A 17,540-nucleotide genomic window follows, 5' to 3' on the forward strand; every position below is an offset into this window, starting at 1 on the left:
CTGGGGAAATTCTGACTATAGAACTAAAGTTACTATGAAAATAGAATCCCCGACTTCATTGCTGCTTGGTTATGTTTTGTTTTTTGAAAATCTATCTCCAGTTCTAAAAAAAATATTATATTTTCTCATATAACTAACTCTACAATTTGGGGTCTTTTTTTTTTGGTACCAGGGATTGAACCCAGGGGTGCTTAACCCCTGAGCCACATCCCCCACCCTTTTTATTTTTTATTTTGAGACAGGGTCTCACTAAGTTGCTTAGGGCCTCCCTAAGTTGCTGAGACTGGTTTTTGAACTCACGATCCTCCTGTCTCAGCCTCCTGAGCCACTAGGATTACAGGCATGCGCTATGGTGCCTGACTTGAAGGTCATATTTTGACACACTGTAGCAGCAATAGATAAGACATACATCAAAAATAATTTCATAAAAACTGGGCTGAGGGTATATCTCAGAGGTAGAGCACTTGCCTAGCATGTAGGAGGCCCTGGGTTCCATCCCCAGCAACACACACACACACACACACACACACACACACACACACTGTAACTCAGCTTCATGTTGCCAGGGGAGGAACTAGTCTTAAGTGCTCATTGAAGGAACATAGTCCCTCTTGTGATTTTATGTTTCTTCTTTCTGTTTCTGTCTGGAACTCCCTTTCAGAGCCACAGCATTTTACGACAACTGTGACTCGATGCAGCCCGACGGTGGCCTTTGTGGAGTTCTCCTCCAGCCCCCAGCTGAAGAACGATGTGCCAGAAGAAAAAGACCAGAAGAAGCCAGAACATGAGATGAGCGGAAAGGTGGAGCTGGTGCTGTCACAAAAGGTGAAGGACCGAGTGGAGGGCGGCAGTGAATCCCCAGGGTGAAGGCTCTGCGTGCTGCCCTCGGCGGGGCTGGGCTGCATGATGATTTGTTTTCTCTCCTAATCCGCTTTCCTACCTTTAATCTGCATTTTTCCCTGAAAACCGATAAACTACATGTTCATTGAGAAGAATTTATTATAAACATATAAAGTTATATACATATAAACATGCAACACTATATGTAGTTATATTTTTTAAAATACACACCAAAATAGGATGAGAGAGGGAGAAGTCACTGAAACTTACTTCTTATTAGTAATACTTAGCATATATTCTTTCATCATCTCTTAAAATTTATCTTAAATAATTTTTTTTTTTAATTTTGAAAAATTCAATATACTTGAAAGAAAAATGTAAATACAATTTATAAAGCCCTGAAGTTAGGTTTTCATTTGCCATGGGTAAGTCGCTTATTTGCTTTTAAACCTATCAGCCTTCTAAATATTTTCTTCCTAATATTTACCTCAATTTTAGCAATAGTACTTTGGATGCCTCTGGATTTCAATAACAAGAAACTCGGGAGATTATTATTCTACTATAATAGCTTTTAAAGTTGTGTTCTTATTAAATTTCTTCCATGTTTGGAGTCTCATTTACATTAGTTTGGTTTGTTTTCAGACACTAAGTCTTCACCATTTACCCCAGTTATCTCAACCTTGGCTACTCTGGTAGTCTTAAAAACCACTAAACCTGGGCTGGGGTTGTGGCTCAAGTGGTAGCGCGCTCGCCTGGCATGCGTGCGGCCCGGGATCCTCAGCACCACATACAAAAAAAAAAAAACAAACAAGTTGTATCTGCCGATAACTAAAAAATAAAAAATATTAAAATTCTCTCTCTCTCTCTCTCTCTAAAAAAAACAAAAACCACTAAACCTACTCTGGACTAACTAGATCAGAATCTGTAGAGACAGAGACCAGGTGTCTGTATTTTTAATGGTTCCCAGGTAATTCTAATGGGCCAGCAAGAAAGAGAACTACTCCCTTGTATACCTGGCAAAGTCAATGTGGTGTATGTCACCATTAAAATAAACAACCCACAATATGGATCTGACTTTAAAATGAAAAATTTATCACTTTGTTCATTAATCTCTCATTTACTCAACCAGTAATGACTGTGCACCTTCTCTGTACCAGGTGCCACAGTAGATACCAGATATTCAACAAGGAACATGACACAGTCCCTGGCTCAGAACTGAGAGCCATGTGTCCATGGAAGAGTCTTAAAGCCAGTTGCCTTGATGCTCCGGGGGCCTTTCATAAGTATATAAATAAATATGTAAGGTTTTAGATCTATTAGCTAGTCCCCATTTTTCTATGTGGAGAATCCAAGAAGGATTTGAAGGTCTGTAAAGTGAAATTAAATTATAGATCAAGCCATAGGTCAGGGACAGGCAGGATTTCCCACCTTTGCAGATTTCTGCCTTATCCACAATACACTCAGACATTTTGTTTTCATTATCCTTCCAAACTCATTTTTTTCACTTAAATCTAAACTGAAAGGAAAACTCTATATCACTCCTAGATTTTTTTTTAATCAAACAAAATGAAAAACATGACTAAAAAGTATTCATTGGCATTCTTCATCTGTGTCCACTCATTAGTGTGAGCCATCTTTGAACCCCAGTGTCACGTATACCCCACTATGGAAAAGTTGTCTCCAGGCATCTTCAAGTTTGATTTTTGGTTTTTGTGCCATGGATAGTCAAAGCTATCTGGTAAACATTGTTCTAGATATTGTAAGGCTTAAAATAAAACACACAAGATTGCTATCCTAGATATCTAATAGTACCAAGTACATATACCCCCAGAATTCCATTTTTGGACTCCAGGTTAACAAACACCTGTTAGTTGATTAGCAGATAGAATGAGAGTCTTTGTACCCAGTGATTTTCTCACCTTCACCATGTGAATTTCTCCCTTGTCTTCCTTCCCTACTGATAATTCTTAGATAAAAGTGATCATAGAAGTATTTGCAAGAGCTTTTATTTTCTGATTCACTTGAGGGTGTCACCTTCATAAAACAAAGCTCTCGTGCATAGAGGCTGACCCTTTAAAATAGCATCATTCTGTGTATTTCTACTAACAATTAACTATTTTATTTACAACCAGACATTATCTGGAATGGTGTTTCTGTCAGCCTCATCCATGGAGGAAATAGAATCAGGTTAAGATTTGAGGGTTATCAACTTCAATAGGACTAACTTTTGCTGTTTGCTTAATACACAAGTTTAGGACATCTGGTTGACCTCAGTAATGATGAATGAGGTGTTCGACTATATTTTACTCAGGATTCTTTTAGGGTTGAATATATGACTAATAACGAAAAATAAAATACTATGGAGAAGAAATTCTAACATTCATTCATCCTGAGAACCCAATCACTCATCAACCTGTGATGGAAGAAGTGGCCCATTAGTCTCACCCACCCTCAGGTTATTAGCTATCACATTAATCTATTGGGAACACAGCTGCCAGCCAGAGACCGGGGTCGGTATTAAGTCCTACAAGCAGCTAGAAGGACATGGACTGATACAGCTGTGTTCTTCATTCAGATTCATGCTCAGAGTCTTAGTAATGCATGCCAGGCGAGCGTGCTACCACTTGAGCCACAACCCCAGCCCAGGTTTAGTGGTTTTTAAGACTACCAGAGTAGCCAAGGTTGAGATAACTGGGGTAAATGGTGAAGACTTAGTGTCTGAAAACAAACCAAACTAATGTAAATGAGACTCCAAACATGGAAGAAATTTAATAAGAACACAACTTTAAAAGCTATTATAGTAGAATAATAATCTCCCGAGTTTCTTGTTATTGAAATCCAGAGGCATCCAAAGTACTATTGCTAAAATTGAGGTAAATATTAGGAAGAAAATATTTAGAAGGCTGATAGGTTTAAAAGCAAATAAGCGACTTACGCATGGCAAATGAAAACCTAACTTCAGGGCTTTATAAATTGTATTTAAGTATATTGTCTTTAATGTGCTTTGTATAAGTTTGTGGCTGTTTGAATAGTGTCTTGAGAATAATGTCCATTAAAAGGTAATATTATTATAATGTTTAGCACTTACGGAGTAAGATTTTCTTCTGAGCATCTTAGGTGATACATCTCATTTCCTGACATTATAATTTCAATATTGTGTGGGACCAGAAGGAGAATATGTGATTGCCAATAAGAAAAGGAGAGAGAGTAATGTATAGTTTAGACAGACTACTGTCTTCTGGGTTTGAAGGAAAATGATCATCACATTTCTTGCTCTTATTTGATTTCTCTGAAAATTTGATGTGTATATTGATGTAGAAAAGCATGAAAGGATTTTAGGGAAGGGGCAAAAAATTTCCATTTAAAAATTAAATGTTTGACAGTAGAATGTGTTCTGGCAGAGTATACATACAAAAAATATAACTCGTTCTATTAGGTTCCCACTTTTTGTGGCCATGCATGATGTGGATTTACCCTGGTCATATATATAAATACAAGGCTAGGAAAGTCATGACCAATTAATTCTACTGTCTTTCCTATTCCCGTCCCCCCTCCCTTCCCTTCATTCCCCTTAGCCTCATCCCATATATTTGTATTGTTCCCCTCCCTGACCTCCCTGTTTTGGGTTAACATCCACAAATCAGAGAGAACATTCAGTCATGTATAACTAAAAATTTTAAAATAAATAAAAATAAATTAGTATTTGAGCTTATTGACTTATGTAATAGGCAGGGATCCTTTAACTTTCTTTCATGTATACTTATTAATGGACAATGCTTATAATGTACACATCTGTTTTCCATGATCCAGGTGTTGAAGCCAAAATCTCCAGAACCAGAAGCCACCCTGACGTTTCCATTTCTGGACAAAATGCCTGAAACCAACCAACTACATTTGCCAAATCTCAATTCCCAAGGTAAAGAGAAGGAAATGTTTTAATTTTAGATCTACATATTCTGCTGGGCCCATCTGTAGTAAAATGTTTTGTTTTAAAAGATGACTACACCCTTTATTGTGATGTCCCTTTATCCAGGAGACATTTTGCCAGAGTCTGCGATGGCTGAATAAATAACTTCAGAATGGGAAACTGAGGCCACATTCCCTATTTGATCAAGCTGAGAACCCCTGTCACCAACATCAGGCATTATAGGGTTCAGTGGGGCCTATCCAAATGTTTGAGACCTTTAAAATTTCTTACATTATCTCCAAAACATAAAGAGTCAATTAAAATTTTTAAAAATCAATAAGTGTTTTGAAAAGTTTATGATCTTAATATTGCATCAAATTTATTCTTCATTTTAGTCTTCATAGAATATTCATTTAACTTGACAGTAATTTTGTTTAAAAGTCAGGTTTTTTACTCCATTAATAATTTCTGCTTGTACATGATGAGGAAGCATTCACTATGTAGATTAAATGTGTTACTGGTAGGCAACAATTTTAACCTTTTTAACAATTTTATAGTAAGAGAATACATGAAACATTAAAAAAAATTCTTAGTGTATATATGAGAACATACTGAGGATATATTTTAATGTGCTGCATATTTTTGATACATTTTAATATAATGGGAGAAGGGGTGACCTCTAAAAATAAGAGTGAGGGCCTACAAAGATCTTAAATAGCACCTACTATTACTATGGAAGATCTTAAAATAACACTGACCCCCGCCAAGTACCTTATAGGCCATATATGGGTTATGAATTCACCCCTTTGCTCTGTAAGAATCCAAATTTAATCCGTTTATCCTCATGAGAAACTCAGGTGCCCATGCCACCAGGAAGGACCCTTACAAATATGAGCCGTGAAGGATGGGTCGTGAGAGTTCCACCATCCATGGGGATTATTCTTCAAAACAGATCACTGGGCTTTACCAATACAGGTTCTCTAGATGTGGAAATGGCTAGCGTTTGGGAGGTAGGACAATAAGATTCCTGTGTTTCTTTTAAAATTTGCTTTCCCCAATGTGTATTAGATTTGATTTATCAGTTCAGGCCAACAAGGATGGTACAGGTTCACTGTGACTGGGGTTTATCATTACTTCTCTTTTTAAGGATGGGCAGCTGTTTGGGGTCACCATTGACAGGAATCTGCATTGCCTCCCATTAGTCTTTGTTGACAGTTTTTTTGGACCCTGTATATAAAACAGGGAACATTTGGTGGGGAATTAATTGGCACATGTACTGATGGTCATTCATCTCTTCATGTGGAAGTAAATTCAATACTATCTTCAAATCATTTGCTTTAAATTGTCAGGCCTACAATCCTGAAGGGAACTGGAAAAAAATCAAGGCTCACAACTGGGCCAGCAATTGGCTATATTTAGACAGATTTTAATTCTGCCCTATTTCCAGCACTTGTAATTGTGTGGATAAGGAATATAGAGTGGGAATAGATATTTTAAGCCATATTAATTAGTTGTATTGTCATGTATTTATATATTCCATTACCTGTTGTAAGGCATTTTGATTTGGGGAAATGTGCTATTGAATTGGGATTTTACTTCATGCTTTGCCAATTTTGAATGATTAAAAAAATAAAATTTAGTAGCACTGGAACATTTTGAAACTTTAAGAGAATTATGTTTGGAGCTGCAGAGACTCCAAGAGAGAATTATATTGTAGCTGCAGAGGCTGGCGATAGAATGTCTGGGTTCCAATTCCTGCTCATCTGGTTCTTACCTATACACCCATTGGGTTCTCTCTAATATCTAATTGCCACCTGTAAATTAGAAATAATAATTACACCAGCCTTTAGGGATATCAGAAGCATTGCATGAGATAATTTGTAAAAAGCATTTTGCTTAGTACCTAGCCTGGAATAACCACTGATAAGGTAATCTAATGATTGCAGAATAGTAGCAATAGGAGAAGAAGTGTAGAACGAGATGTCCAGCAGAAATAAACTATTCCTGAATGCTTTCCTGAAAAGAAAAGTGTTCACATGGGGCATGGTGGCACATGCCTGTAATTCTGGTAGCTCTGGAGGCTGAGGCAGGAGGATCCCGAGTTTAAAGCCAACGTCAGCAACAGTGAGGCACTAAGCAACTCAGTGAGACCCTGTCACTAAATAAAATACAAAAAAGGGCTGAGGATGTGACTCGATGGTTGAGTGCCCTTCAGTTCAATCCCCAGTACCCCGACCCCAGCCCCGCCATAAAAAAAAAAGTGTTTACATCATAGAGTCATGGCTTCAAGCAGGAGTTCTCAAACATGAGTATGTGCCCAGCCCCCGTGAGGCACAGGGCCCACCATCACAGGGTACGAGTCTGTAGGTCTAGACAGGAGCCAGAGTAGTTGCATTTCTTACAAGTTCCCAGGTAATACTGATGTGGAGATCTGGGGAACACACCCCAAAAACCACTGAATCGAAGTATTTATTTAAATTGTGCCTCAAAGACATCACTGATAGCTACAAAAATAACAGTAATACTTGTTTGGCATTTATGAAATTCTTAAAGAGAGCAAAAGACGTTTAATAAATGTAACCTTAAAAGACATGATTTATCTTTTATTGGGCTTGGAATGGGGGGAAATAATGGGTCTCTGCCCAGATATAAAGTCAGTACAAGCCAGTCCTGTAATCCTAGTGGCTTGGGCACCTGGGGTAGGAGGATTAAAAGTTCAAAGCTAGCTTCAGCAACTTAATGAGACACTAAGCAACTCAATGAGAACCTGTCTCTAAATAAAATACAAAAAAAAGGGGCTGGGGATATGGTTAAGTGCCCCTGAGTTCAATCCCCATTACCAAAAACAAAAAAAGAAAAAAGAAAAAAAAAGTCAGTACACATTTAGTGACTAGTCTTAAATCAAACATCAAGTCCAAAAGAACCATAAGGTCAGGATCAGGATTCCCGAAGCCACACCTAATAAATACTCTCAGAAATAATATTGCCCCCAGAGAGTGATATCACCCATATTTCTTTAAAGTCATCTGTTTATGAACTGATCATATGGCCACTAAAGATCCAAAAGTCAACCCTAATTGATGTTCCACAGGTTTCCCCAACACACACACACATACACATCAATTTAGTCTTTAAATGCTATGAAAACTTTTACAGAAGACATTTAAAGGTGACCAGTATCCTTTTCTCAACTCTCACACACCAGCAGAAAGATATGTCAAAATCGTGTTTCAGTAAAATAGGCGCATGCTTCAAAAACTGGAGTGTAAGGATATGATCACTTGCCAGGAACTCTGTGCACTTGTTGCACCATGTACAGACCTAGACACTTCCTTTTTTAATCTGCCACAGAATTGCACACAAGACCTTCATAAAGCATCATGTGTATAAAGAAATTAAACCCCCTGTCTCTGCTGCCTTTGTACTTTCCTAGTGTTCTCCCAAAGTAATGTCCACTGTGCATTTTTCTCCTGCCTAGCATATCGTTTTACCATTTTGAGAGGTAAAGTTTAAACAATATCATTGTTTAGTATAAGCCTAAAAAAAATTTCACCTAACCCCACAAAGATAGACAAAAGTGCATAAACTGTGCCAGTTCTACTGACTTTTGTTTGTTGTTGTCTTCAGACTTTTTAACTGTGTTTTTTGTACAACATTTTGCACTTCGGGTTCACTGGCTCCCAATTCCCATGTCGACTATAATCAAGCCTTCTTTGCTAGTGGGACATAGTCCTATTCAGCTCTCACTGGTTTCATGGTTTTCTGTTCTGTTCTGCCATCTGATCTAGAGTCGCCTGGCACTGCCAGTGTTCCGCTTAGAGTTCAGAACTCTTGGCGACGTTCCCAGTTTTTCTCCCGGTCAGGTAAACTGCATACTGGGTAGCTGCATTTCTTTTGTGCACAAATCCATGTTGGGGCAACCAATGATGTCTCTGGCATTTGTCTTCATTTCTGATTTCAGGGAAAAAATGCTTGTTTCTGACACACAGTTAGCAAAGAGCTAGCTCTATGTTAGCAATACCAGTTACACTGAAATTGAAAGGAAATCCGTAGAATTTCATGTCAATTTTAGAGAATCCAAAGAAACGTTATTATCCACCACTTTCTTTATTGTCCAGTCCCACCTTTTTTAAAACAAAGATTAGAACCAGAAACTGGTAATGGTTCTCTTGTTAACTGTGTCACTCTCTTTCCTTCCTGAATGACATCTGGCCTCTCTGTATCCTTCTCCATCTAGACAGGGAAGGATTGCTCAGTTAAGCCAGAATGCAAGGTATATTGAGAACCAGCACTAAGAGGGATAGTTTTTGCTTCCTAGTCTAGTACCTGGTGCTAATTGATGTGGTCGATCATTTTACCCTGAAAACTTCTACTTCTTTTGGTGATGGGTACAACCTGCTTCAGGGTTTAGAGGTCTGCTTTATTTTGATTTTCTAATGCTCTTGAATTAGTTTTCAAGCTGACATAGGAACTACACAGTACTTTAAGAGGATCCGAAAGAAAGGCAATTAGGAATAACTCATATCATTATCTTTTCTTTCTTTCTTTCATTCTGTGCAGTAGATTCTCCAAGCAGTGAAAAGTCACCTGTAACTACACCGGTAAGTAACCCACTTGAAAGAGCAAGATCATTCGTGTGATTTTAATTTACAGCACTTTTTAAAACAATATTCAACCAGCTGGGCATGGTGGTACACTCCTGTAGTCCCAGCTTCTTGGGAGGCTGAAGCAGGAGGATCACAAGTTCAAGGCTAGTCTCAGCAACTCAGCAAGACTTTTCTCAAAATAAAAAATAATAAGGACTGGGAATATGGCTCAAGGGTAGAGCACCCCTGGGTTTAATCCCCAGTACCACCACCCCCCAAAAAAAGTATTCAACCAAAAATAAAACCCAAACAATTTATTTTAAAAGAACAACTTAAAGTCATGGATAATACTATCAGGTAAATTATGAAGACATGGATTATCATTATGTGAAATTGATACCATGCCTGGAAACAAAATGATAAGCCAGGAATGGAAGTCTAAAGTAGCACTTAAAATTAGTGTGATAACAGAACTTAGTACTAAAATAGAGAATTTCTATAGACATTGAAACTCATTTCCAAAATAAGGACAGTACTTCATTGTAGCATATTGCTGACAGAGAGGACCCAGCCTGGGCTTCCTTGGGGGAGTCCACCAATGCCTTGACTCATTCCCCTTCTCTATATCAGGATCTTGAATTATTTCACTTGTACCTATTGTTTTTTGTTTTTTATTTCAATAAGAAAGCATTTGCTAATGAAAACGTCAAGACACATGACATCTGATTCCTTACTTCTGAATTTTATCTGAAAACTGAACTGGTGTTTCCAGCACTTTGCCTATCATCCTCCTTCAGCCTCTGAAATGCCCATCCACCTGGAGATGTCCTGTAGCATTGCCTCGGAGTCACCTAAGGGTAGCCGTGTAATCACTGTTATACCTTAGATTCCAAATTTGTTAGCCATGTGATCCTAAAAATATCACATGAGTTCCCTGTACCTCATCTTCCTTGATTGTGCAATGAGGTAAGAATAGCTGTCTTTCATGGTTGTTGTGAGCCTTAGTTGAAAAGCCTGTATAGTACAGTGCCTCTTAGCTTATCTTCCCTCCCCAGTGGCTAGTCCAAGAGACAGGCTATAGCCAATACCAATTCTTACCTAGAGGCAGATTGTCTTACTTCCTAAGTGCCTAAGCAGAGTGGAGAAGGGGGCCCCTAATTTGTCATATAACCCTCAATCTTTCCTGCCATAATCCAGACTTTCAGACCATTTGTGGAGACTCAGGTACCAGACAATACTGGTAATCCCAAACTTCCGGGAAAGCTGAGTCCACCTGTGATGGATGGGAACCCCAGAAGTATCCCAAAGCTGGTGTTCATGGTACAGATCCGAAGAGTGGGACATGCCCGCTTGTTTCCATTTTAAACTGCATTCAGAGCAAGGATGTTCAATTGTTCACTTGCCCCCGGGGCAGGAGTGGAGTGAAGAGTCACTCCAAAGAGATACAGTCTCATTTCTGGCTTATAGAAAATAGAACAAGGAAAAGAAAAATTACTGACCTATTTAAGTAAATTCTCTAACAATACCACCCCTTAAGCATGATGTTCTTTCAAGAGTAACTGGCTCCCCATAGGATAGGAAAGTGTAAGAAACCTGGAAATAAGGAAAGCCTGAGGAGGAACTAAGCGTGAGAGGATGCTGACCTTAGCAGACTCACGCTGTCTTCAGTGGGCCCGAGTAGCACTGGAGGCCCCACGTCCTGTGAAGGCAGGATCCCATCACCCCCATGAAGTGCTTGCATTCACTTATTCAAAAAAACATAATTATTGAGGGCCTAAAACACCAGGCTTTGGGATTCTTAAAGGGAAAAGAGGCAACCCTGCCTTGGAGGGGGATACAGACCTATGAACAAATAAATTGTAGGGCCAAGTGGGCTCAGTGATCTCCAATCTGACTTCCTCTAGCACCTCTCGCCTCTCCTTGGGACGGGTGTTACACTCTCTTCTGATGATCATTCTGTGCACTCAGTTATGAGCTCTGCAGGCTGGGCCTCTTAGTGGGACAGCCCACCCCCAACCCCAGGCTGCAGTAAGTATTCAGCAAATAACCACCAAAAGAGGAAGATCACTTTTCTCCCCTCTTGTTTATTCCACTGGTGTCTTCCTCCTCATCTTCCTCCTCAAATGTTTTCTCTCTTTTGTTTTTTAACCAATGTGCAGTGCTTTCTGAGCTGAATCCGCACCCCACATTCCATCTTTCTACCACTGTGTGACTTACTCTTGAGATTACCACATAGCATTAATCTGAGATTTAAATAATTCCTAATGGATTCTTTCATTTTTTCTTCTTTTGGACTTTCCTCACTGGTCCCCTATGTCTTTAGTCACATAAACATCTGACTTCTCCACAGTGAAGGGCCAAACCCAACTTCTGGACATTTCAACTGCCTCCAAGTCCTAGGGGAATACCAGGACCCAGCAACATTAAAATCCAGTACAATTTCCCATGGGGATTCACACTAGAATGACATTTTTTTATTTATATATGATAACAGAATGCATTACAATTCTTATTACACATATAGACTAGGATGACATTTAATGGTCATTTGAGGACATTTGGGAAACTTTAGTTTATATACAATTAAGTACCCCTGCATACCTTGCTATAACCTATGGTATGCATATGTGTAGTATGAACCCCGAGAGTAGAAAATAGGAAGTACATTTCCCTATCTTATAGGCCTATCTTTCTTTACTATTCTATGAACATCATGGTCATCCCCACTATTTGTGAGAATCACACGAAGAGTACAAAATGAGACCCTCATTTCATCTGTCTCATCTATCTAAATATACTAAAGTGATGATGGCCTGAGATGCTTCCCTGGGCTGACTGGCCATCATACACCTGTGTGGTGATACACCTCTTTTGGGGATAGGACAGGGTGCAAGTGGGTTGGCCCTGGTATCCTGGGCAGTAATTGAACCTGTCAAACCCTTAGACAGGACTGACCCTGGCCAGCTTCCCAGCTGCTGGGAGAAGGTAGATTCAGCTTGCTCCCCACCCTGCCCTGTTAGGCCTCTCCCATCCCTCCCTAACTCCCTCACCCTCACTCTCTTTTGCCATTCAGGATCCCCAGGGAGTTCTAAGTGCCTCCCAAAACCATTCCATCAGAACAGAGGAAAGAGAAGAATGTAGTTATTGATGAGCTTGGTCTGCCTGGCACCTACTCTGGTGCCTTCATTTAAAGCTGGACTTTAAATAAAGGAGCCCATCTTTTGCTGATTTCCTAGAGGCAGGCTGTGATTTCTCTCCCTTCCATCCCTGAACCCTCCCACTCCCATATTCCATGGCACAGGTACCTGCTTTGTTCTATGCCCCCTTCTCTAACTACAGTCATCCCTCAGTGTCCACAGGGGATTGGTTCCAAGACTTGGTCAAATACACAAATTCTTAGATGGTCAAGTCCCTTAGATAAAACAGCACATCATTTGCACATAACCCCTTACATATCTTCCCATATACTTTCAATCTTCTCTAGATTATTTATAATACCTAATATAATGTAAATGCTAGGTAACTAGTCGTTAATTCATTTGTTTAGGGAATAATAATGGGAAAAGGTCTGTATATTTTTAGTGCAACTTAAAAAAATATTTCTTTTTTTCTTTTTCTGAAGTGCTGGGAATGGAACCCAGGATCCTACACACATTAGACAAGCCCTCTACCACTGAGTTACACCTACTCCCTTTTGAAATCTTTCTGTGATTGGTTAAACCCATGGGTTCTGAGGACTAGCTGTGTTCCAGTTCGTTCAGTTGATTCCTAAACTTGCAAAAACCTTCTGCTAAGGTTTTTTAAGTCTTTGGGTTTGAGTGTTTTACCAGCCCCAGGTCAGGGGGTTTCCCCTTACCTAGATCCATAGGTGGTCATTGGTGAGTTAAATAACCCACTTTAGGGAAAGCTGGTATGGAAAAGCAATTGCAATAGAAAGCATTAGCTATATAGTACAGCCGACACTTGTTCATTCAAAATTCATTTCTGCTGAAATAATTGGTCCCATTGGCTTGGATCTAGGATAAGTATGTAGATCATCTTGTGCTTAAGAGTGTGAATGCAATTAAGATATCACTTCTAAAAGAAATGAAGCAAAGCCTCCCTGACCCCATAGCTACTTTGTGTTTTTACTAGTTCTCAAAGCCTCACAGATCACACCAGCATCTTGGAAATGAATTGAAGAGAGTAGGATTCAACACTGGTGTCCACCACCAAAAAGCACATTTAGATAGAGGAAGGTTTGAGCTTGTATATCTACATTAGGTGACAGGCTGGAGGCAAATGGTCTTCTCTCTTTTTTTTTTTTTTAAAGAGAGAGGAGAGGGAGAGAGGAGAGAGAGAGAGAGAGAGAGAGAGAGAGAGAGAGAGAGAGAGAATTTATTTATTTATTTTTAGTTTTTTTTTCGGCGGACACAACATCTTTGTTTGTATGTGGTGCTGAGGATCGAACCCGGGCCGCACGCATGCCAGACGAGCGTGCTACTGCTTGAGCCACATCCCCAGCCCCAAATGGTCTTCTCTTGTCCTGGCCTGTCCTTGACAACAGAACTCAATTCTGATCGTGGTTTTATTTCTCTGAGCAGTTTAAGTTCTGGGCGTGGGACCCAGAAGAGGAGCGCAGGCGACAGGAAAAGTGGCAGCAAGAGCAGGAACGTTTGCTCCAGGTAGGACTGGGTTTGCTGCTGCCCCTCCCTTGCCCTTCCTTAGATGATGCTTTCTTTATTTCTGTTGCATTAAATCTATTGTTAGCACAGGAAACGGATAGCAGCCAATTCTTCTCCTAAGTTGGTGAGTCTAAGTCTATTCATTTCATATCCAGGCCACAGCATCCTGTATCTAACTCTCTCTCTGCCAGAGGTACAGTGATGAACAGGAGAAACCATTCGTGTTAATACTTGAAAACCCCCCATGTATTGATTAAGGCTCTGTCTACCCATTCGTCACCTCCTTAGGTACTAATTTCCAGTTCAAGTAACAGTGAGATGAATTATCCAAAAGCTATTTGTTAGCATACAGGTGGAGTAAAATTCAGCTTCAGTCTAGTTCCTCAAGCAGAAATGTTTACTCACCTTTGAGTAAAAGCTGCTAATTATCGATTCTAGAAGAATTCTGGGAGTACATTTATCATGTGCCCACTGGCTTCATGCCTGCTTCGTGGATTAGTAGGGCTTCCAAGAGTACCCTGGTAACCCTAGAAACTAACCTATGTTGAATACTTGGGATGTGTCAGAATCTGTGGTTGGTGGTGACTTTTATCTCATGTAATCCTCACATAGCCCTTCAGAGTGTGTCTCATTAGCCCCTATTTGAAACTGAAGAAACTAAACTCGTATCAATTAAATTACTTGTCCAAGGTCACACAACTAACTGGTGTTGAGCCTGGATTCAATTCCAAGTCTATATGACTTTAAAACATATGCTCTTTCCACTACACTCCTAGTAGAGCTGAGGCTACCAAAAAGTTCTAAAGGAAAAGAATGTTAAATCTCATTAAGTTTGATGACTTTCTTCTGCTGTATGCTTAATACAAGTTTATTTTACTTACTTTTAAAATTTTTCTTTTTTATCTTTTTTTTTTTCTGTTGTTTTACTTCTTTTGGCCTAACTTCTAGAGCCGGGGGTAGAGAGTTAGATATTTAGTCAATTTTAGTGTGCATTAGCTCTGCAAGTTAAATTTGGCATTTTTGAAAATTGCAGAGGCTTAGACCTTCAATACCAAAATATCAGAAAGAACCTGATTCATCAAAATCCCAGAGTGGTTGGGACTTTTAGGACCCTTGGGAAGACCTCATATCAGGGCAAGCCATCTGCTGTTATCTTGGAAATCAGCTGCTTCTTCCCCAGACAATCAGGAGTCACAGTTCCACAGAGAAAAGAAGACAGGGGCATCTGTGTCCCATCCTGGCCCTCGGTCTGTCACACTCTGAAGGGTGGCCATGCTCATAGATGCAGGCACCAGGCTTGGGCATGGCTCCTTGTCCCACAAAAAAATGCTTACCTGGTGTGGCATCTTGGGTTGTGAGCCAAGGTGTTTATGAAGGAAAGCAGGGAAGCAAGGTGTATGTGTGTGTGTGTGTGTGTGTGTGCTATGTTTGCATTGTGTGTTGTGTGTTTTGTGTGTGGTGTAGTATATGTATGGTGTGGTTGTGTGTGGGGGTGGGTGGGTGTGTCACACAGGAAATGCATCTTTCACTGCCTGCATCTTCCTGGTGAGTGAAGCTCATGAGGAGGTTCCTGGAACTGATACGCCTATAAGAAGCTTTGCTTGGTTTTCAGCTGTTATATAGATTTGGGTCTCCTGTGTTCTGAAAAGCTCCTCAAAGTTCTCTCTTAACCTCTACAATACAATATTCAGTTTTGATAATAAGTTTTTACCTGGAGTTTAAGAGTCCACCATGGGCTGACCAACAGTGGTTTTCCTGGAGCATCAGTAAGAACGCCAGTCTCTGGACATTCCAACGAAGTCCTTTTGCTCCTAAGATAGTGACCCAACGGGTAATACCTGGAAAACATCCCAGTGCCTTCCTGGAAGGCAAAGTGCAGATTTGCTTTAGCCTCAGAGAGAGGACTGACAATCATCAGCCTAAAATAATTAGAGTCTGTGCAGCACACATCAATGATTCCTTTGTCTCTGTCATGTCAGGATGCCGTCCCTAAGACATCCAGGTGTCAGTTCTCATTTCAAGCATTATTTCTAATCTCCATTTATTCATTCCTTCTAGTGAGCTCTCAGGAACTCCAGTGTCTGTCTGTCTCTCTCTGCCCCCTGCTGCTGGGGGTGGAGCCCAGCGGCTCATGCTTGCTGGGCAGGTGCTGTACCACTGAGCTACGTCCCCAGCCAACACTCATCCCTGGCAACACTCATCCCTGCAAGGCCCAGTTGAAGCAAACTGTTGATTTATGACAAAACCCAAGCTCGGGAAGATTGTGGGAACTTTCCATTATTCCATCTTTTCTCTTTCCACAAGCAAACTTCTTATCACTCTCTAGAGTAATTCTACAAAACACAACAGCAGAAAACAACTGCTCTCTATTGGGTTTTTATGTTCCTAAAGTGTTCCAGTGGCACAAAGTAGTATTTCCCTTTTATGGTGTGAATCAATTAGGCTCAGAATATTACCCCGAAAAAGGTCCTCTCGCAACATATTATACATGGTGATGTAGAGGAAGAAAAAAATCCCAGAGATGTATGCAGTGGTCAGTTCCAAACGATCTATGGACATCCCATAACAGGAGAGATACCAGAAGGAACAGGACAAGCTGAAGGAAGAGTGGGAAAAGGCCCAAAAGGAGGTGGAAGAGGAAGAACGCAGATACTATGAGGAGGTAGGAAATTCCCAAGAAGGAGTTTGACCTTATCATCCCAGTTCCTCAAAGTGTGTCACCACCTTTTGAGTCTGTGGCATGTGTATGCATGTGGCTGTGTCTGGCTGTCTGTACTCTCAGCAGAATCTACCAGCCTCTTTAAAAGAGTCATAGTGGCACGTACCTGTAATCCCAGTGACTTGGGAGGCTGAGGCAGAAGGATCACAAGTGGGAGACCAGCCTCAGGAACTTAGTAAAGCTCTAAGAAACTTAGTGAGACCCTGTCTCAAAATAAAAAATAAAAAGGGATGGGGATGTGGCTCAGTGCTAAGGCACCCCTAAGTTAGGTCCCCAGTTCAAAAAAAAAAGTCATATAGGCTCTAAAAGATAACAGTACCCCAAATACGGTAAGGGTGTGTTGAGCCACAGTCAAGGAGATGAAGTAGTTACATCTGATCACCTATTAGAGTCTGATTCTTGATCAGGCTTAGAGAGATGATGTGAAAAAAAAAATCAATTCATTTATTGTGTATGTGCTTGTTTGTAACAGGCATGTGTGGTCATAATGAATTAATTTTCTAGGATGATTTTGATATTGAGGCTAAATAAATATATTCTTATTACTACATTTATTATATGGTACTAAAGAGATACAGAGAGAAGAGTTCTACTTTGTTTCATTTTATTTATTGATTTTTTGAACTGAATGAACAAGACCACATCAGAGAACTTGAAAGTGGATACATTTTATATATGTTATTTAAAATTTGTTTATGATTAAAATTACCGCAAATTTTTTTTTGTTAGATAGTCAGATCCCTAATAGCACTTCTTAACTGGGCCTATTTAATTATACTCATTCAGACTTTGGTTTTCTAAATTCAATGTTTATTTCTAAATTA

At 39.9% G+C, this 17,540-nt stretch overlaps 1 protein-coding gene across 4 annotated transcripts in view; it reads left to right on the top strand.

Annotated features, from left to right (window-relative positions):
• Positions 1–17,540, top strand: part of Limch1 (LIM and calponin homology domains 1) — a 328,214-nt gene that overhangs the window by 294,290 nt on the left and 16,384 nt on the right. For 3 of the 4 annotated variants that reach the window (XM_071614252.1, XM_027936218.3, XM_027936233.3), the window contains 5 exons: positions 662–825; positions 4,651–4,756; positions 9,308–9,348; positions 13,917–13,997; positions 16,567–16,659. In XM_071614252.1, coding sequence (XP_071470353.1) covers positions 662–825; positions 4,651–4,756; positions 9,308–9,348; positions 13,917–13,997; positions 16,567–16,659 — 485 coding nt within the window. The remainder of the gene's footprint in view (positions 1–661; positions 826–4,650; positions 4,757–9,307; positions 9,349–13,916; positions 13,998–16,566; positions 16,660–17,540) is intronic. The other variant, XM_071614253.1, reaches the window with a different exon arrangement.

This window comes from Marmota flaviventris, chromosome 7 (genome assembly GCF_047511675.1).
Source record: "Marmota flaviventris isolate mMarFla1 chromosome 7, mMarFla1.hap1, whole genome shotgun sequence".
Lineage (NCBI taxonomy): Eukaryota > Metazoa > Chordata > Mammalia > Rodentia > Sciuridae > Marmota > Marmota flaviventris.